At 34.7% G+C, this 22170-nt stretch overlaps 1 protein-coding gene across 1 annotated transcript in view; it reads right to left on the bottom strand.

Moving 5' to 3' along the window:
- Positions 1-22170, bottom strand: part of ANKS1B (ankyrin repeat and sterile alpha motif domain containing 1B) — a 1013016-nt gene that overhangs the window by 586222 nt on the left and 404624 nt on the right. The window contains exon 11 of the mRNA XM_046646005.1: positions 17380-17516. Coding sequence (XP_046501961.1) covers positions 17380-17516 — 137 coding nt within the window. The remainder of the gene's footprint in view (positions 1-17379; positions 17517-22170) is intronic.

Genomic DNA, 22170 nt, shown 5'->3' with positions numbered 1-22170 from the left:
TGGGGTGTGTATGTACAGAGAAGAGGAGAGGAGAGAGGCAAAGGATGCTACTCTAGAAATGGACAGGAGCCTGGTCATAAAAGCCTAGTAAGTTTGATGGCTTTAAGTTTGATGAAGCAATAATGATCAAACCTGCTTTAAGGGTTTTAAAGCCAGGTTGCGAATGAACAGGTTTGGGAAAATGGTATAGCACTTAGAGAAACAATCTAGGTTTTACATTTCCTATTTGATTGGAATAAATTTTTTCTCCTGTTCAGGTAGCAGAAGCAGATTTGGACAACACACACACATACACACACAAAGAATAAGGAAATGGTTAAATTGCCCCTTTTATACACATACACACATATATATTACAAATTTGCAAATAATCAATATATGAAGACTCTATTTTATAGTTAACAAATTAATATTTTTAAAGTTAACATATACGTTAACTTTATGTTTATATATGTCAACTTTAATCATCATATGATTAAATTAGTTTTTAAAAAATTAATCTCCTATATATTCTATCTTCCATTCAAACATAAAATTTTTTGCTATTAAAATAGTGCTGCCAGGGCCAGCCTGGTGGTGTGGTTAAGTTCACTCACTCCACTTTGGCTGCCCATGGATTGCTGGTTCAGATCCTACGTGTGGACCTACACACCACTCTTCAAGCCATGCTGTGGCAGCATCCCACATACAAAATAGAGGAATATTGGCAACAGATGTTACCTCAAGGCCAAACCTCCTCACCCAAAAAAAAAAGGTGCTACAATAAGTACATTTTACAGATTTTTTTCCTCTTTCTGAGCACTTCATTGGTATGAATGAGAAATTACTAGACTAAAAATAGTATAAATATGTTTTATTTTTATTCACATTACCATAAAAATTTATAGAAACATTTCCACCACCAGTACATGGGAATGCCTATATCACCACACCTTTACCAAACATTGACCATGAGGATTTTTATTAAAAAAAAGTTTTCACTACTTCTTACGCTAAAATGTTACAATTTTATTTTGAATTTCTTTTATATGCTTAAACATTTCTCCTTTAGTTTATTAGATATTCATATTTTTCTTTGTTGAATCTTCTATTCATACTCTTTTCCTTTTTTTCATGGACATATTAGTCTTCTTTGTGGTCTTATAAGAGTGCTTTGCATATTAGAGTACTCAGAGTTCTACTGCTTATTATAAACATCTGTAGCTCATTTGTTACTTTCCTTCTATTTTAATCGGGATTTTTTGATGCAGTATTGCTTTTAACTTTTATGCTGTCAATGTTATTTATCTTTTCCTTCGGAAATACTTTCACAGCTTTTATGTTAAGTAAATGCTAGTGTCTCTAAGATTAAGTTTGAAACATTGACAGCCGGTGTCTCTATCATTTCAATCATTTTGATAGTTAATAGAGAAATGACTGCTGAGCTAATCATTTGTAACTGTTCTGAGAGAAAGGAGAAACAAGAAGAATAAGGACGAGAAGATAAGAAAATATCTCTTTTGGAGTTGTTATTAATCACTGTCAATATTTTCTTAGAGTACGTTGCCTGAAGTTTGTTTATATAATCTAACTTGTTTAAAATAGTCTTTCCTCTCATATGTTTTCACTAACCTAATGATCATCTTAATTTATCTCATGTATAATTTCAATTATTATGTAGATATCCATTTGTGTTGCTATCTTTGTAGCATTTTTTATGGAATCCAATGGAAGATGCAAGACAGTTTTAGAGTGTTTTTCTGATATTCAAGAAATATTTGAGAGAAAAATAATCTTAATTAAAAAGCAATATCCTTTAGTACTTGATTCAATTCAATTTAGGATTTATGGCTGGCTGTCTTATACAACTTTCCTAAGAAGTCCTGTCAAATTACATCAGTTATACCTATGTCCACTCTGCAAATAGTTATTGCCAAGCTCTTTGCTAAACACTAAGAATCAAAGAAGACGAATTTCACAAACTAGTGGGAGATCACTTGCAATAGCTGCTTTTATAAAAAGTAATGGAATTAATATGTTTTCCATAAAATTTTCCCATTATAATACTTTATAAAAATATTATGGAAGTACACACATAATGCTTAAAGGAGCACAGTGGAAGAGCTAGAAACCCTTTCATCTAACTATCTACTTGACATCTAGAAGGTATCTCAAACTTTATATAACCAAACTAGACCTTTGACCTTTGCTCTCCAAGCATAGCAACACCAAAACAAAACAAACACACAAAAACTCTGGATTTTCACCTATAAGTCACCATTTCAGTAACTGGCACAATGATTTTCACAGTGGCTCAAGCCATAAACCTAGGTGTGCTTGATTCAAATCCTATGAATATGTCCCCTGAATGCAACTCAGCAGTAAATATTACGGATTTTGCTTTGAAAATGTATCTCAAACCTCCACTTTTCTCTACTTCCACTGCACCACCCTGATCCAAGCAACCACATTCTCTCTCCTGGACAACTACAACAACTCCTAATTGTTTCCCCTGCTTCCACTTGCTGTCCAGAAGGTATTCTCTAGCCAGAGTGACCCTTTAAAAATGTAAATCAAATCATGTCACATCCTTGCTAAAGCCTTTCAATGACCTCTAGTCATAATTGGAGTAAAATCTACAGTTCTTACAATGACCTATTTGCCTTTCCATCTTCCTCAGCCTCATCTCAGATGACATTCCCCTAACCCACATGCCTTTTATCTATTCTTCTATTACAAATTCTTATCATCATCAGGGCCTTTGTATTTCTATGTCCTTTCCCTGGAATATTCTCCCCCTGACTTTTTGAATGTCTAGCTGTTTTTCTTTATATGTTCCAACTCAAATAACACCGTCAGAGAGGCCTTCTCTGATCTAAAGTACCGGCTACTCTTCCAACATCTGTTTTATTCTAAGTTAATTCATAGCATTTATCACAATATGAAATTATATTATTTATTGTTTATTTGATCATTGTATATCTACCTCCTCTGGAATATAAGTTCTTTGAGGGCAGGGTTCTTTTTTGTCTTACTCACTATTATTTTTCTGTACCTAGCATGAAGTCCGGTATATAGAACACACTCCACAAATATGAGTGAAATGGATGAATGGATAAGGACATCTCACTGGAGATGGAGTGAGAGAGTGTTATGCTATGTGATGCTGGGATCCTATCCTGAAGGAAGAATAGATATTAACCAGGAAAAGAAAGAGGAAAATGCATTCTGGATTGTATCACAAAGTATGAGAGAACAAATTTCCTTTGGAGAGTTGCAAGAGTTTATTATGATTGCATATTGAGGATGGTGGTCATAAGGAGGAGTCCAGTGCCAGAACATAAGTGGAATTTTGTGCCTTACTGAGGAGCTTGGATGTTACCCTGAAGGTAATGAGAAGCTTGGAAGGATTTCATAAAGGTGAATAACATGATCAGGTTGACAGTATAAGATCACTCTCCATCCAGCAGGAAAAGTCTGGTATTGGGGCACAGAGCCCAAGCAAGGTGAGGAGGATATCCCCACAGAAGAGAAGCCTTCCACGGGTGTCACACACCTGGCAGAGTTTGGAGGGTGTCTGCAAGTGAAAGGCAGCTGGAGTGGAGAGTCAAAGCGCTGTCAGGGTAAGAAGGGGATCCACTAAGAGTCAGCCTGATGTGGGGAGGCAGAGCACACAGAAGGAGGAGGAGGGTAAACTGAGTGGTGCATATCATGCTCTGAGCAGGGTGAAGATAGTGTAAAGGTGGGCTGGCATGGGGAGGAGAGCCCAAATGGGATGAGGCAGGTGTCCATATATGGGAATGGCCCTAAATGGGTATTAGGGCCAGATAAAATAACTAAATACATTAAAGGTAATGGAAATAGGTTTCTGACTATCAGAGAATAAATTATAAATATGGAATTAAATTCTGTGGTGTTTACATTGAAATCACATTATCACTATGGACTCATATTTTTCAATATGTAGAAGTGGATATAGAAATACTGATGTGTGTGCATATATATACTTGTATATACACACCCATTCCCACATACATACATACGTATACATACTGTGCATACATCATCTAAATATTCCCTTGCTCTGCCCACTGACAGGGCCTTGGAACAGTGACATCCCAATAGCATTAAATATACCTAGTGCCTAAATCTTGGCATCTAGTTCCCATTTTTGACTAAAGGGAATAGAGCTTCTTAGAGAAATGGCTGATTCCATATCTGGGCCTGGAAAAGTATATATGAGATAAGCCTAGAATATCTAGTTGTTCCAGAAAGCAAGGAAGAGCTCAAAGAATGATGGAGACATATCAAAAGGACGCAGGAGGGCTCCCTTTGGCAAAATAAGGAATAAGTGAAGTATCAAAACAAACAATGATAGCAATGGAGGATAACTCATTGAATAAAAGAGTAAAACATGGGTCTAAACAAACATAAATAAATGAAAAAATTGAATGTTTTATGAGAAACAGAATCTTAATAGAGTTTCAAAGTACTTCCCCCAAAATGCTTATAAATTACACAAAGGAAAAGGTAAATTTACAGTGGAGAAGCCTGGGAGACACAAGCTTAATCAAGTGATCAAAGTGAACATCATCACAAATAAGACAAATCAAAATCATGTACCAACTGATAGGATGCAATAAAAAAAACCCACAAGAAATACAGAGTCACTTCTGGAACTTTCAGACAAAGATGAACAGCCTCAATCTAATTATGAGGAAATGTCAGACAAACTCAAATTGAGGGACATTCTGTGAAATAATTGACCTGTTATCTTCAGGTGTATCATGGTTTTAAAAGTCCAGACAAAGACTGAGGAAGTGTTCCAGATCAAAGGAGATTAAGGAGAAATGACAACTAGACACAATGTAGGACTGGATCTTTTTACCACAAAAAACATTATTAGGACAAGTGATGAAATTTGAATGAAGTTTTAGGATTAAATGGTAGTAATATATCAAAGTTAATGATCTGATTTTCACGGTTGTTTTCTGCTTATGGATAAATGTCCTTGCTTGTAAGAAATAACATGCTAAAGTATGTGGGTCTGATGCAGTATCAGGTCATCAACTTACAAATAGTTCCAGGAAAAAATAAGATTTTTATATTGTATTTCTAACTTTGCTGTAACTTTTTGATTGTTTCAAAATATAAAATAATAATAAAACATGATTACTCTGTGAGAAATGTAAAAGATAAATTAGAAGCAGATAAGAATGACAGCAAGAAAACCATTATGGGAGCTATTTCAATAAGCAAATTAAGAGAAGGTGAATTAAGTGGGAACAGAGATGCAATGGGAACAAAGAGGAATGCTTTGGGAGATATTTAGGAAACAGAATTGACATGGTTTAGCGGCTAATTAGATTTAGGGAAAGAACAAAAACAAGGAGTCTAGGGCAACTCAAATTTCTGGTTTGGGAAGGTAGTAGATAGTAGTGCCATTAACTGATATAAGGAAGGAAGAGCAGATTTTTGGAGTAAGTATGATGATATCTGGCAAGTAAGTGCAGTGAGTCTTATTAGCTGAACATTCTAGCCTACTTGACCAAATGAAGTATACCTTATTATCTTGTTATTAAGCTGAACTTGTATTCTCTCGCCTTCTATTTCCACAAGAAGGAGAATTCCATTAGAGTAACATTCTTGGCCTATACTCCCACCCTTCACTCGTATCTCCCCTAAGGAGTCAGAGTTACTCAGCTGTAAAATGACTTTGGGGAAAGAACTAAGTATGCTCACCTCTGCCCCTTCTGGGTTTCTCCTCTTCAGAGCCAACATGTCAGCATAATGCATACATTTTCTGCTCTTCTGTGCACAAATCACCTTGTAGATTGTCTAGCTATGCCAGTGATGGGTTGGGATGTATGTCTAATTCAGAGGCAAAGTTGGACAAGACACATATCTAGAATCACATTGTCTAATCAGCTCTATCAGTAATTATAAAAAATTATAACATTTGTTTTTAATTTTTCTAACTCCTACATCCCATCTCTCAATTGGTTCTGAATCTGGGAGAGAAAAAAAGCAGTATAGTTAATTTGTTTCCTAAACCCAAACAGTTATGCAAACTTTTTTAATCCTCATAGTGCCTAATATAAGGCTTGAAACAAACTTACTGAGTTGAATTCAATCAATGTAAAATAGAATGATGCTAAAATAGTACTGTATTATAGTAAAAAATATAGATCCTTCTAATTACTTGTTTTTCAGTTTTAGGTATTTAACACCACTGTTTTAAAACTTGTTTTTCAACATGGTACCATAATAGTATACTTATTTACTTTTACTCATACATAAAATAGGAATTATAATGGCCCTATTATCCCACATGGTTGTTCAGAGGATTAAGTAGACAATGTATAGATACCACTCTGTAACATACTAAATGAATGAAACATATTTATTGCTGAGTCAGTATGCTCCCTTTCTCAACAGAGTGAATTTGTGCAGAATGAGTGGGAAAATCAAACCAGAATGGAACTGCTAGGGTCGGTTATAAAGAAGCATATCAAATGACCTAGATCATGTTTTCCAAATTCTGCTTTGTGGATCACTAGTTGTGAGAAATGTTAATGGGTTTCTAGCAGTGGTAGTGGGGAAAGGCTATGAAAAATCCTTCAGTGAGGAAAAGTGTTTAACTCTGTATTTCCCCAGTATATTTGACCATGGAAACCTTTTTCTTCTTTTCCCAAGAAAGTTACTCAGAATGAGTATTCCATAGAGATTAGGACATTATGCTTGAGATGAAGAGAGTAGACTTTCTGGTTGGGACTTCTTGATTTATTAAAATATCCAAATTGTGAATTTGACATAACATTAAGTCAAAGAACCATAACTGCCTTGTTCATCTGTATATCTACCACTTCATCTAGCTAATTCCTGTGTAAACATAAAGCTCAATTTGAGTACCCCCTTCTTGCCCTTTTCCCAACCATATTCAGTTAATTAATTCAAATAATATTTATTGAGCACTAATTATGTACCAAGTACTGTTCCACATGCTGGGATTGAGTATTTAATAATAATCATCATAATAATACAACACAGTTCTTATTCTCATGGAACATCCATTCAAGTTCCACGGAAGAAACAAGTTCCATAGGAAGAAAGACACTAAACAAATCAACACAAAAATACTAATTCAGGAATGAAAAATGCTATAAAGAAAAAAATCGCGTAAAGGAGATAGAAAGTGAAGTGGTCAGTGGCTACTCTATATTCAGTAGTCATAGAAGGCCTCTCTTGTAAGGTGGCATCTGAATAATGACCTGAAGGAAGAAAGAAAATGAGCCATGTATGTCTCTGGGAGAAGGACTTTCCAGACAAGTCTATGGTAAGTACAAAAAAACCTCAGGCAGGAGCTATTTGGCTTATCTGAGGTAAAGCAGGGAAGATGGCATGGCTGGAGTAAAATGAGATAGGTAGAGAATGATAGGCGATAGATTATGAAGTTAAAAAGAGAATCAAGTTATATAGGATATTATATGCCTTTACTATGAGTGAGATCAGAAGACACTGGAAAGTTGAGCAGATGAATAACATGATCTGATTTATATAAGTCTATCTGCTGATTTGCAAAAGGATAAGGGCACAACAGTCAAAAGTCCAGGCAAGAGATGTTAATGGCTTATATGAAAGGGACAGAGAAGAGATGGTAAGAGCATCCTGATTCAAGATAAATTTTGAAAAGAAAACTAGAGGAATAATTTTTAAATTTTTTAATCTCAGGACCCTTTTACATCCTTAAAAATTATTGAGAACACTAAAGAGTTTTTGTTCATGAGGGTCATATCTATAAATACTTAATATATTAAAAATTAAAACTGTGATACTTTTAAAACATAAGAATGCACAAGTGTACATTTCATAAGCTGCCAGAGCTATGATTTCACTACACATCATAGTGCAATGATGGAAAACTCCATCGGCCACTCATGTACAAATAAGAATGAAAAAGCCAAAATGTCTTTGTATTATTATGAAAATAGTTTTGACCTCACAGACCTTCTGAAAGGGTCTTCAAAACTGCCAAGGGGTCCCAAACCACACTTTGAGAATTGCTGGCCTAGAAGGTTTTCAGATGCATTGGATGTGGGGGTATGAGAGAAAGAAAAGAATCAAGGATGGGGTCAAGTCTTTTAGCCTGAGCTGCCATAAACCGAAATACAAAGTTTAGTGTTACACATGCTAAGCTTAAGATGCTTCTTAGACATTCACTTGAGATTTAGAGTAGCCGGCTGGATATGAGCCTGCTGTTCAGGGAAGTCAGGGCTGGAGTTATAAACCTAGGAGTAATCAGCATATAGATAGCATTTAAGGCTCTGGAACTGGATGTGAGTACAAAGACAGTGAGTGTAGGTTTAAAAGAGAAGAGGTCTGAGGATGATCCCTGGGGCATTCAATCAATGAATTCCATCAGTGAAATTCCAAATGTTATCTGTTTAAAGCAGTCTCCCTCAATTGACTAAAAGTTCTTTTAGGTCATTTTCATCTTCAGATCTCCTCTTATGACAACCAGTATACAGTAGGCACTCAACTATGTTTATTGAATAAATAAAGTAACAATGTGCTATGTGGTACTTTCATTGCCAACTTCTGCAAATTTAAAACAGGCAAGATTAGGAAATTGAAGGGATTAGCTTCAGATTCATATATTAGGTGTACTATTCATCATGTGGTCCAACAGATTTCCCTGAGTTTAGAGGCAGCAGTAACTGGGGGCTTTTCTCTTTACCCAGTGCAAGTCAATAACAAGTGACCTAATAGGAGGGATGAGATTAGATTTCAAATCTCTGTCTGCCACTTAAGACATTTAAAGCAATAATGCCAACTCTACTTTCTGGACTTCATTTTTGTGTGTGAGGAAGATTGGCCCTGAGCTAACATCTGTGCCAATCTTCTTGTATTTTATGTGGGATGCCACCACAGTGTGGCTTGACAAGCAGTGTTAGGTCCGTGCCTGGGATCCAAAGCTGCAAATCCCTGGCTGCTGAAGCAGAGCACACGAACTTAACTCCTACACCACCAGGCCAGCCCAAAGGACATTTTGTTTTTTAAGGAAATTTTTCCCAGAGAAAATTTCATTGAAGTATTCTTATTCAGACTGCCTAGAGATGCTCTAGAGAGAAAGACATGCTAAAGAATGGCATCCATTGAGATTTTTATGCATGTGGTAGAAAAAACCTGAATAATACAAAAGAAAAACAACATTTTAATAAGGTCTGCTGCTGTCAATGGCAGTGTGGGCACAAAATTCAGAGAATTGCTTAGAAAAGGAGATGAAAAGGTTTTTTTACATGTAGAAAGTATTGGTAACAAATAATCTGCCATTTTCCGGTGGATAAATTCAACCAGGATTTCATCAAAAGAAGAGAAATGAGGATGAATAATATTCAATTGGCATACAATTAGCACAAGCTTTACATGGAATGATGGTGATTTTAGTGATTAATGAAGATACAATCCATAATGAATGCTTTCTGGATTCTGGCTTTTCCCTTCCTGCATTGGGTCAGCCTGACCCAATACTGTGCCATTTATCTTCATTGACTTCTCTCACATCCTGTAGCTCTCTTATGCAGATACCTCTAAGAAATGAAATGCTAGAGGTGGGGATCACCGCATATTTAGTCAGCATCATCCTAGGTAGATTCACAAGATTTAGGGAACTTAAAAAGGCTCCCAAATATGCTTCCTAAAAGCCACGGTTGCTATCACTGGAGCCACTCGTGGATGAGACAGCGAGGGTGAGGGAATGTCTCTCAAAGGTCATATTTCAAATGTGGGCAAACATGATTTAATCACCACTATAATAACAAGTTGGGTTGCTATAGCGCTTTACAATTTACACAGCACAATAGCACATTGTATCTGATTTGAGCTTTACTATGTCCCTGAGAAGTAGGCAAAGCAAATACCATCCTCTCCCTGCTGACAAATTGAGGGTCAGAAAGATTACACAGAGGGTATGTGACAGAAGCATGATTAGAATTTAATTCCCACAAAAAGGCATCTACAAGCAAAATTTTGCATATAATTCCATGACCTTCATAGGCCATCTATAGCCTATCCAAGAATACCAGGTCAAGAATACCAGCTCAAAAATACTTGACTTTAGAGATACTGATTTAATTGGTCTGGGATAGGGCCCAGGCATTTTTTTAAAAGCTTCCCAGGAAATTCTAATTTGTCAAGGACTACTGGTTGATTAGTGGGGCCATTTACCTCTCTCAATTTTTTTACTTTCCAAATTGTTCTTTGTTTCACCTAAGATTATTTTCCATTATGTTTTTATCGTTCTGTTTTTAGCCTTCTCCTCTCACTTAACTTTGGTTGCAAGACTCCAAATTACTGAACTTAGTTTTCTTAGGTTGCCATCTATGTTTCTGCTCTTCTTCTTTTTTCCAACCTATATTCTCCTCTCAAACATCACTATCCCTCTGGAATATGAATATTCTATCTTGAATATTTTCTCCCTAATTAGTTAATTAACACTGACCAGAGTTAGGAGACCAGAGTTCTTCCAGTCACTGGCTGTGTAACACTGGGAAAATTATTTAACCTCTCTAAGTCTCAGGCCCAATCAATAAAATAAAGAAAAAAATACTACCTTGTAGGCTTTTTATCAGAAATAAATGAAACACATGCTCAATAATAGAAATAAATGACTCAATACTCAATAATAAAAATATTTTAAAAGATTAGCTCTTTGAAGATATTTTTATTCCTTATCTATTTTTTGTTGCAACCCAATACAATATTTTGTACTCTTCCTGAGTTATGTGACTCTGCTTTTTACATACCTACTCTCATTTCTAATTTTAAAATTTAGCATACGTATTCTATAACCCCACAGTGCCCAGTAAAATGTTATTCTAGATTTGGTAAGAATTTTATATAACCCCAGTTTATATAATAATGTTCCTTAATAATGAAAGAGAGAGATAATATGGTTTATTATTAAATTACTTTATTATTTGCTCATTAGACAGACAAAAAGTACAGAAGAAGATCCAAAATATTTATTTCCTTCAGGTTGAGTTGTCACCTGATCTAGAGTCCATCATGGGTAGGAGTTCAGGAGCACCTCATCTTTCTGCAAATCATCTCCCTTAGTCTGTGGAGAGAACTGGACTCTCGACTTTTCTCTTTCTTTTCTTTAGGCTTATGGCCTCTTGCTTCTTTTTGATGGGGTCCCTCCTTAGCCCCTCCTTAGCTGTGAAAGAGTGTGGCCTGAAGTTATTTCATTCTGTTGAATTCTACTTAAGATATGATTTAAAGTATGTGGTGGGATCTGGATGATACCAGGAGCACCTCAATACAGTCAGAACTTCCCAATTTTCCAGATTGACTTCCTATTAGCATCCACCCATGTTCCTTAAAATATGTTATTATAATGTTCAATACTAAGCATCTATTTGAATGATTTATCTGTGATATTTATCTGTGAAATAGTCTCTTTTTCTGCTCCACCTTGGCTCACTTCTCAAATGCCCTCTTCTGTTATGTTAGACTTGATTTGTGACATGAAACAAAAAAAAGGAGTGGAAAAACTCATTCAGCTAAAATTACCACCAAAGGTGCAGCCCAAGAATCTAGTGTTTTAACAACTAGTGCTTTATCCAAAGTGTCTTTTGCATCTAGTAATGCCAGAGTGTTTGAACTTTGGAGCTAATCAGATTTAGTCACTCCACCTATTATAAAATTTAACATTTCTGTCCCCATCGCTCCTGTCTCTCCAGTCAACTTTTAGTCTCCTCTTTCCCATTCTCTACAACCAATACTCCTCTCCCTCTTTTGCTAAGACCTTCATTCTGAAGTATATGTGAAGTTACTTAAACTTCCTGGTTCTCAATTTCCTCATCTATAAAATAAAGATAATAATATCCATTCCAAAAAAACCCCATGAAAATTAGACTATATTATATGCTCAAAAAATCACATTCCTTAAGTGTAAACATTTCCCACCATTCTATCTTTGGTACTATCTCCCTTCACCATCAAATTCTATAAAGGACTCTAGAAACTTTACCTTAAGCTCCTACCTCTCTCTCCAAAGCTCCACAGCAATATCTCCAATTTGAATACCATGCCTCACACTCAATAAGTTTAAAAAACCAAATTCATCATGCCACCCTCTCCCTCATCAAAATGAACTTCTGCTCAAGTTGCTCCTATATCAATTAATATCATTCCAAAATTCCAGCCAACCAGGCTTAAATAATTACTCATCTTTGACTCTCTTAGACTTAATCCATCTCTCCACACACTAATGCTTTATCCAAAGTGTCTCTTGCATCAAGTACTATACAAAAGGGATAAAACATCATAACCAAGTGGTATTTATCCTGGAAATACAAAGTTAGATTAACATTAAAAAATAAAACAATGTAATTTATCACATCAACAGAACAAAGGAGGAAAAAAATCATATGATCATCTAAGTATATACAGGAAAAAAACTGAAAAACTTCAAAACCCTTTTATGCTAAAAACTATCATCAAACTAGGATTAGAAGGGTACATACAAAAAACTTATAGCTTATACTTAATATTGAAATACTGAATGCTTTTCCTCAAAGATAGAGAATAAGGCAAGCATTTTTGGTTTCACCACCTCCATGAACCATTGCACTGCAGTCACTGTTGTAAGAAAAAGAAATAAAAAGCATAAAAATTAGAAAGCAAAGAAGTAAAAAAGTGAAGAAGTAAAACAATCATTATTCTCAGAGGACAGGAGAGAACTCCAAGAAATTTATTTATTTTCTTAAAAAACTACTATAACTTTTAGATGAAATTATCCAGCTGGCAGGATACAAGGATAATATAAAACACAATTGTATTTCTATATACCAACAACAAACAATTCGAAAGTGAAAGTAATAAACAACACTAAAACATTGTCACCTCATTGAGGAAAGTCTTTTTCCATGTAGGAAAAAAGTGAATCTTGACTCTTACTTCACACCATACAAAAACAATTTGAGATGGATCATAGAACTAAATGTAAAAGCCAGAACCAGAAAGCTTCTATAAAAAAAATATGGGAGCATATATTCACCACCCTGACAAGACACAAAAACCACTAACCATGGAAGAAAAATTGTTAAATTGGATCTCACCAAAATCAAAATATTCTGTTTATTGAAAGTTACCATTAAAAAATATTTAAACAAGTCATAGACTGGGGAAAAATATTTGCAGTGCATAAGCCTGACAGAGGACCCATATTTTTTGGAATTACAGGAGAACTGATAAAGAATTACTACAAATCAACAATTAAAAAGTTGAACTCCATTAAAAAGATTCAAATAGAATAGTCACTTCTCAAAAGAAGATATAAGAATGTGGAAATAACCACAGGAAAAGGTGCTCAACATCATTAGTCACCAGGAAAATGCAAATTAAAACCATAATGAGAATCTTTTCACACCCATAAGAATGGCTAAAATAAAAAAATTAAAAAGTCTAATATACCACATGTTTGCAAGAATATGGAGAAACTGAAATTCTTACACATTTCTTTTGGGGATTATAAAATGAAATAAGTACTTTGGAAAATTCTTGAGAAGTTTCTCATAAAGTTAGCTACTTATCTACCTTAATTCCACTCTTTGCTATCTATATTAAAACACATATTTATAAAAAGACTTGAACATGAGTATTCACAGCATATTAATTCATAATAGCATACAACAGGAAACAACACAAGTATCAATCAATAGGAGAGTAGAAAACCAAGTGATACTATATTAGTCTAATAGAATACTACTCAGCAAAGAAAGGAACATGAGTGAATCCCAAAAACATTACATTTGAGTGAAAGAAGCCAGACACTGACATACACAAAACACACACACACACTGTAGGATTCCATTTATATAAAGTCCAAGAATAGGCGATCCTAATCTATGGTGATGAAAATCAGAAAGAAGTTGCCTCTGAGGGAGAAATGGGGGCAATTAATTAGAAAGGGGCATGAGGCAACTTTCTGGGGTGGCGTCAATGTTCTATATCTTGCTTTGAGTGGTGGTTACACCTACATACACAAAGGTCAAAATTCATCAAATTGTATTTTATTCTTCAGTTAAGGGGAAAAAAAGGTACTTCACCAGGAAAACGTTAAAAAAACAAAAGCCATTACAAGAAGCACATAATTATTTAGGAGAAAGAGGAAAACTGGTATGTCAATAGACTTACCTAAAATTTTTTTCAAATGTATTATTTTTTCAAGTATTTTCAAGTACTTTTTCAAGTTTAAAAATAATTTTATTTTCAAGTATAAGTAAATGAACCTAGCCTTGTGAATTCATCTAAATAAACTCAGACTTGTGTGTTAATGTACTGGAGAGAAACAAACAGAAACCAGTAGCATATAAATATTTCAGTCTCTGTGAATTGCAAATAGAATGCTTCACAATCTGGAGAATTTTAAGACATGAAAGAGCCCAAAGAAGCAAAGGTAAAAAGATCAAATACAGGATGCAGAACTAACAGCTGTGACTTAGTGAGTTAATAAATATGCTGAACAAAATCAAACCCAACAAAGCACTGCAAGTCTGTAGCTTCCAAGTAATTAACACACTAATCAGAAACACATGAGATGTATAATCAGCCCTACTTCACACTGAAAGCAAGGACTCCTTGGTTACAACAAATATTCCCCATTTATAAGTAGAGTTATGAAAAGTAGACCAGATAAAGGCATACATGAGGCAAAGGGGAAGTAACCTAACTTTCTCTATCTAAACGCTATCTATCTGCAGTGAATGAGATGAAAGTTCTGTTTTTATCTCTCTCTTATTCTATATCATTCTTTTCACAACAAGACAGAAAACACCTAATAATAACCAGGCAAAAATGTAAATTCGTAAATAAGGGTTGCATTTACACTTTTATTTTCAAGGCTCATCACCAGTTTTAAGAGTGAAATGATCATTTCAACCATATTATTAATTTTTAATTAGTAAATGAAAAAAAAGTCTGAATACCCACAAGTCAATCTAACTTCACATTTCTTGCACTTCCAGACAGAAAGCCGGAATTAGCAAACACTTCAGAGGATTAAACTTTTGATCAAAATATAGGCTCTTATATAAGCTAACCAATAATTATCTTTTCTTTGGAACAGTTATCTTTCAACAATGTGCCATCCCTGACACACCTGTGATTTGTCAGAACACACCAGGGAGTCCCCCATTTATCCTTCTAGCTGTCCCCCATACATACTCTCTAGTCCCAAAACCTTCTTCTGAAATCACATGTCCTACCCCAATACTCCCTCATAATTACTTCCACTTGACTTTTCTATTCCCTGCTCTCCACAACAAACGAAGAGGCCCAGGCGATCAGAACTCATAGGGAGAAATAAATAATGCACCAAAGGTTCTGAGGTTAAAGGAAGAGTAGCCCAGTTGAGGTTATATACCTCAGCTGTTATTGTTTTATTATATATATACTTACAGGCTGCACTGGTTCTAATTTAAATACTATCATACTTAGTTTCCTGACTTTCTAACTTCAGTTTTTCCTTCCTAAATCATCATTATGACATCTGAAAAAGGAACATGGGGTCAGTAACCTTCATAAACACTTAGATAGAAGAAAGGAATGGAATCAAGATGGAATTTCTAGTTTTAATACTACCTCTAGTTTTATTCAAAGTACAAAACAAACTAAAATAAAACAGAACATTCAAAGACGGATTTATGAAGTAAGGTCCCTTAGAGTTGATTAGATTACAGATATGTAGAAAGGAATCTGCTTTTCATTCACTGAATGATCAAATGCATATACATTAGAGAATTTATGTTGGTAGAATTTATGTAGGTATGTTTAGTAATGGATTATATTAACATATATAGGATAACTTCCTAACTAAATAGTTAAAAATGCTGGAAATGTAATAGCTGCACAAAAACACCAGCAACACATTCAAATAATGAGAGAACCAATGATAATAAATGTGACATTTAGTGTCTAAATCTGGGTTTAGTGAGATTTCTTTCCTGAAATAAATGGACTAGATCAAATTTCCCTGAAAAGGAAAAAGGGGTCTTTAAAGACATTTTCCACCTCTCCATGTTAGGACACTTTGTGAAATGTTACCTGTGCCTAAATGAACCTTTAAGTTCCATCCTCATAAAGACGTTGTACAACCTCATGAGGATTTTTCTAACGTCTGAGCAGGACTGAAGGAAACAACTATTATACTAAAGAAAAGAAAGGAAGTTTGAATCAGTTGCACAACCTAGCCCCTTTGGAATGTCAATATCCTTATGCATAACACTATATACATTCCCCTGAAATCGATGAAGGTTAAGTGAAACAATTTATATGAAAGTATTCTATAAACAGTAGTGGATATGTAAAGTTGAAATGCCATTTTATTGATGAAGATGATTATATGAAAATAATCCAAAATAAGTTATAGTAAAGAAGGTGAGATTTAGACCAAAAATTGCTCATTTAGACCAAAATAGACTTAAATAAATAGATATATTTGTCCTACAAATTGTCTCAAAGGATTTGTTCATACTCTATATCTAAGTAGATAGTGAATGACATTGATTGGATCCAAAGTCCCCTTCTCTTGGATTTTATGAGGCCCATTCAGAATGAGCCAGGTTGAGAACACCATCAATTCCATGTTCTGAGTCCATCTGTTGACAAAAATATAATGCAAACAGCTTTATAAGTGCTATTTTCAATGAAATATCACAGAACAGCTTGTCCCAATGATATTTCTAAAGCTTGCCTGCAAACCGCCTACTGGGAAATCCAACTGAAAGAGAAGAGGGAAGAGAAGGAAACCCATACAGACAAGTGACAGAGATGGAAAGAAAGAAAAAAAACAAAAACAAAAACAAGGGGTAAAGAGAGACTAGGTTGAGAGAAGTGAGCTCTGGAGGAAAATAAGGAGCAACGAGAGGTGCAATATCAAACACAGACAAAATTAGTTAGAAACCATAAGGAATAGAGAATTTAAAGAAAATATATAAAAGCAACTGCGGTTGAAGGATACAGAAGTGATCATAAATAATGTAGCATGTCCAGAGAAATGAAGCCCAAAGGAGCAGAAAACATGTAACAGCTCAATAATTGGAATGTAATTATTAAAATGCTGTGAGAGGAAAATGATGTGGAATTGGCCTTTTTCTATGCTTCATTTGTTTATTCATGTAACATACAAATTCATTTTTCCAAAAGCTAACACAGATTTTAATGTCTATCATCAACTCCAAGGGAAGGAAAGATCCTCTTCCAAGTCCCTTCTTTTAACCTAAAAATCCATATACACATCATAACATAGCCCAGGCATTGCAATATCAGTTGTGCATGCCCTGATTCAAAAACAAAATACATGATAGCGCAGATGATGTCATTCTGGGCACTTACCTGGGGTCGAATAACTTTTACAATATTTTTGAGGGCAGTGTCAGGGGACGGAGGTGAGCAGTCAGGTGTTGGGCCTGTTGAGCTGTTTCTATGGTTACTAGTTCCTGGAGCAGTAATTGCTACCTCAGAGGCATTATCTGTGAATAAAAATAGAACTGCCATGAACCTAATCACTCAGTTTACCTTTTCAGACCTGAAATTACTTTCGTGAACATGAATTGAGATTTCAACTTAAAACTGGTACCAATTACAAGATCGTAATGAGGACTATGCTCAGCAGTGTATTTTAAAGATAATGTTTATTTAATGCTTTGTTTTCTTTTAGAGTGGTAGATATCACCCTTGTAATAGTCCAGGAAGGAAGAGTATTATTATTCAATTCATAGCAATAGATCATCCAGCATAGCTGTTAAGACTGCCACTATCATATGAATGACAAAATTTTACCTTAACTAAAAAAATATGATTTTTATATGATTGAGCTAAGTTTTCTCCATAATCTTCAAAATTGATCTTTATTAAAGTAAAAGTTTAATATCTCCCTAATTCATAAGACCCCAATTCAAGCCTCCTTAAAGCATTTTTCCCAGAAACCCCTCAAACTATAGAAAAGCATCCCAGTAAATTAACCTTGATGAAAAACTGACATTTGTACAAAATGGTTTTATAATGTGGACAAACATAGAACTATCAACCCCAGATAAACATATATCCCCCTATATGGTCAAAAGTAAGTGAATGAAATTTCAAAAATTTAAATTAATCTTCCATTATGCTCAGTATTGGGAGAGAGAAATAAAGAAAGGGATGACTTTAAAATCAGCAACATGTGTAACATTTTCTTCTTAAATTTATATCAAAACAAAATAACACCAAAGATGCAGTTTTGGTATGTTTAAAAGTACTTGGAAAAGGATGGAAAATGTTCTACAAATAACCCTTGCTAGCACATAGAAAGTTATATTATTTTAACAATTTGGCAATCCTCTATACAGCTTTTTATGGAAACTGTTACAAGATCAAACCTGTATAAAATTTACTTCCCTGTTATGTTTTTAATTAGTTCCCAATACAGTTAGTTGACAGTTAGTTGAGCTGATGCAAAAAGACTGAGACTGCTAATTCTTTACAGACCAGCAAGTTTCTCTCTTCCATGGCCCTTGTCTACAATCTCAAGTGAAAAGCAGTATTTGTAAAGGCACCTTTTGCTCATCAAAAGCAAGGGGATGAAAACTCTACCTACCACATAAAAATATAATTCAGGGAATCCAGAAATAGTCTCATGAAACAAAAAATACAAGTGTGACGTTGAATTAAATGGATCATTTATAAAATAAATCTTAAAAGTGTCCAGAACTCAATCTTTGACTCTGGTTTAATAGATAAGGTGAGATTTGAAACAGCATCTCAAGAATAGGCAGGGTTCTGAATAATAGCAGTTTGTGGGGATGGTCTTCTGAGTAGGATGGAATAATATGAGTAAATATTAAAACAAAAACAAAACATCAGTCAATGAGCTAATGACAAGATGCCCTGATTCTCTCCAATTTGTCCCTTCCTTCTTTCATTCATTCAACCATATATCTCAAAACATTCATCTGGGGACAACTATGTGTCAGGTATCAAGTCTACGTTCTAAGGTTAAATTAAAAAGAATCTCTAGCCAGGGATTAGCGGGTAGGGAATGATGAAAGGTGGAGCACAGAGGATTTTTAGGGCAGTGAAACTATTCTGTGTGATACAATACTGGTGGATAGATGTCATTATACATTTGTCCAAACCCATAGAATGTATAGCACCAAGAGTGAGCCCTAATATAAACTATGGACTTTGGGTGATAATGATGTGTCAATTTGGTTCATTGATTGTAACGAATGTACCACTCTGGTAGGGGATGTTGATAGGGGGCGGGCTGTGCCTGTAGAGGGGAAAGGGGTGTATGGGAGCTCTCTGTACTTTCTGCTCAATTTTGCTGTGAATCTAAAACTGCCCTAAAAAATAAATTCTATTAAAGGTTTTAAAAATTTCTGCCCTTGAGAAGTATACAATCAAATGTGGCATCAGACATGCAAACAAGTTATAATACAATGTAACTTGAGAATTGATAACAGGTAAATGAAGCATGATGAAAAAACAGAAGGAGGAGCAATCAGACTGTGCCTGGAAAAGAAGACAATTGTCAAAGGCTTCAGTTTTCAGGCAAGAAAGCTGGAACAGAACATAAAACATAAGGGCATGAAGGCACAAAAAGCACAGATGAAGCTGTTATCTCATGTTTTGAAGAAGTTGGAGATAAGTTAAGATGAGATAAGATAAGTTTATTAACATATAAGTTTATACTTAATTCTGTAGGCAAGAGAAATATTGAAGATATTTAAGCAGGGAGTGACATAGTAATAATAATAGCTAATGTTCATTCGATTCCAATGAAATAACGTTAGACTTTATTCTCCTTGTCATTTATCATTTATTCTCTCATTTGTACTTTTCATTGTTGTCTCTCTGTGTTACATTCTGAGTCATTTCTTATACTCATTTTCTATTTTATTGGCTCTTTCTTCAGCTGTTTCTAGCCTGCTATCAAACCATTTTCTTAATTCCAATTATAGTTTTCACCTCTAAAATTTCTATTTGGTTCTTTTTCAAACACACTATGTCACCATTTGGCATTTTACAGTTCCCTAAAAACATTTTCAAGCTTACTTTTATTTACTGGAAAGTGGCAGGTATAGTTGTTTTGTTTTTTTAAATCTGTGTCTGATAATTCCAGTATCTAAAGTCTTGATGGATCTATTTCTGTGTCTCCGGTTCTCACTCATGGTATCCTGTTCCATTGTCTGTCTCATCTTCAATTCTGTGCTACTTGTTATTGAACTTTTTGTTAGAACAAGACATATAACATTAAGTATAACTCTTTGTATTTTAGTAACTGTTAATTCAAAAAAGCATGCAAACTTGCATTCTAATACCAGATGGTGAAGACTGTGGAAAACTTGCCTGTTCAATGTTAGACTATTTAACCTCTCTGGATTTCAGATTCCTTACCTTTAGAAGTAAGGATGACAAATTACTATCCTGTGGGGTTTATATATGCAGATAAATTGCTAGAATACATATGAAAAATGACTAGCACATTATCATATACATAGTATAGGTTTAATAAATTTGAAGGGTTTTTTCCCTATCAAAACAAATATCATCAGAACTAAAATAAAATATGGAAGAGAAAAGCAAAAAGATAAATAGTAATGCTTTGTAGATAACACATCTAGAGTAATGACTGTGGGTACTTGGGTAGGGTTTGAGACCAGTATATTTTAGCTGGTAACACAAATTGGTAGAGACAGAATTTAATTCCAGGAATAAGAGATGATCTCTTGAGGAATGATTCACTGCAAAGGCTGGCCCTGTTGACTGCCTTTGTATCAAAGGCAGAAAAACTCCTGGATAGTCCATGCAGACCGTAAAGCAAAAGCTTCTTGAATGTTTCTCATAAGTCATTTTATACACAGTACAAGATAGAGGATAATCAAGTACTAAATTATTTAGAAAAGACTATAAGCGTCTCCATGTTCTGAATCCATGATCTGCACCATTACACAGATAATTTGATTTTATACTACCTTGCATTGTCCATTATCTCTTCCAGACTAGGTTGTATTTTCACAGAGATTTATATTTCCCTTATCCCCTCCATAGCTCTTAGTTCAATGCAATCCTTTAAAAGTACTAAGTGAAATAAAGTGAATAAAGCAAAACCTATGTGTCAATGACAACCATCACAAGTGCCCTTAATTACATGGAGAAAGGTGATCTGGCTTTTATAATTCCATGGTCCTTTTGGAGAAAATCCAAATAAGAAGCATACTCTGGAACATACATAAGAGTCTGAGGAAACTGATTTATTCCTAAAATATCCTTTATTATATTTTATTAAAAAAATACCAATTATCCAGTGGACTTTGTAAAATTACAGCCTTTGTCCAAGATAGTTTTACATAGTCAATCTACATTTCACACCTGCAGCTACAAAACATTGCTGATGAAAAGGAAATGAGGTGTGTAAAAACTGCTTAAAGAAAATTACTGAATTCACTTGCAATTTCAGACTGAAATGAAAGACATCTTTTAGTCAGATTCACTTACTATGCATTAGATTATGCATTATTACTGACAGTTTCCTCTACAATAACAAGCTTAGGAAAAAACTTCTAGTTTACTTGAGCTTTTAGAAGAAAAGTATTCTATGAATACAAAATAATTCATGTGCAATGTTACAGCGTAGAATTTTGACATCATTCTCTAGCATGTACCTAACAGTTACAATACACCAAAGACCATGCTAGTTGCTATGTGGCTGACAGATAGGACTGAGATTACTTCTAGCTGGGGATTCAGGAAAAGTGTCAGGGGAAGACATGATGATTAAGTAGCTCTCTGACAGATTACTAAAATTTAGACATGAAGAAATGGGTGGGAAGAGCATTCCAAGGGTTGAAAGTATGATGAGCAAAAGGTAGAGATGAGAAAGAGTTAGGCACATTTGTGGAATAAGGAAGAGTTCATTGTGAATAGAATATTCATAGAGGAAATACTAAGGAATGGAGGGGCCATATACAATGAATTTGGGCTTTGGAATCAGACAAACCTAAACTGAAATCCTGGCATATTTAACCTCAGTTTCCTCATTTGTGAAACAGTGATTTTCTCACAGTCTTGTAAGGATAAATGAGGTATGTGTGTATGAATGTGTGTGTTGAACATATTGCTTGGCACATAGTAAGAGCTCAA

Source organism: Equus quagga, chromosome 19 (assembly GCF_021613505.1).
Source record: "Equus quagga isolate Etosha38 chromosome 19, UCLA_HA_Equagga_1.0, whole genome shotgun sequence".
Taxonomy (NCBI): Eukaryota; Metazoa; Chordata; class Mammalia; order Perissodactyla; family Equidae; genus Equus; species Equus quagga.
This window is presented reverse-complemented; position numbering and strand designations above follow the sequence as displayed.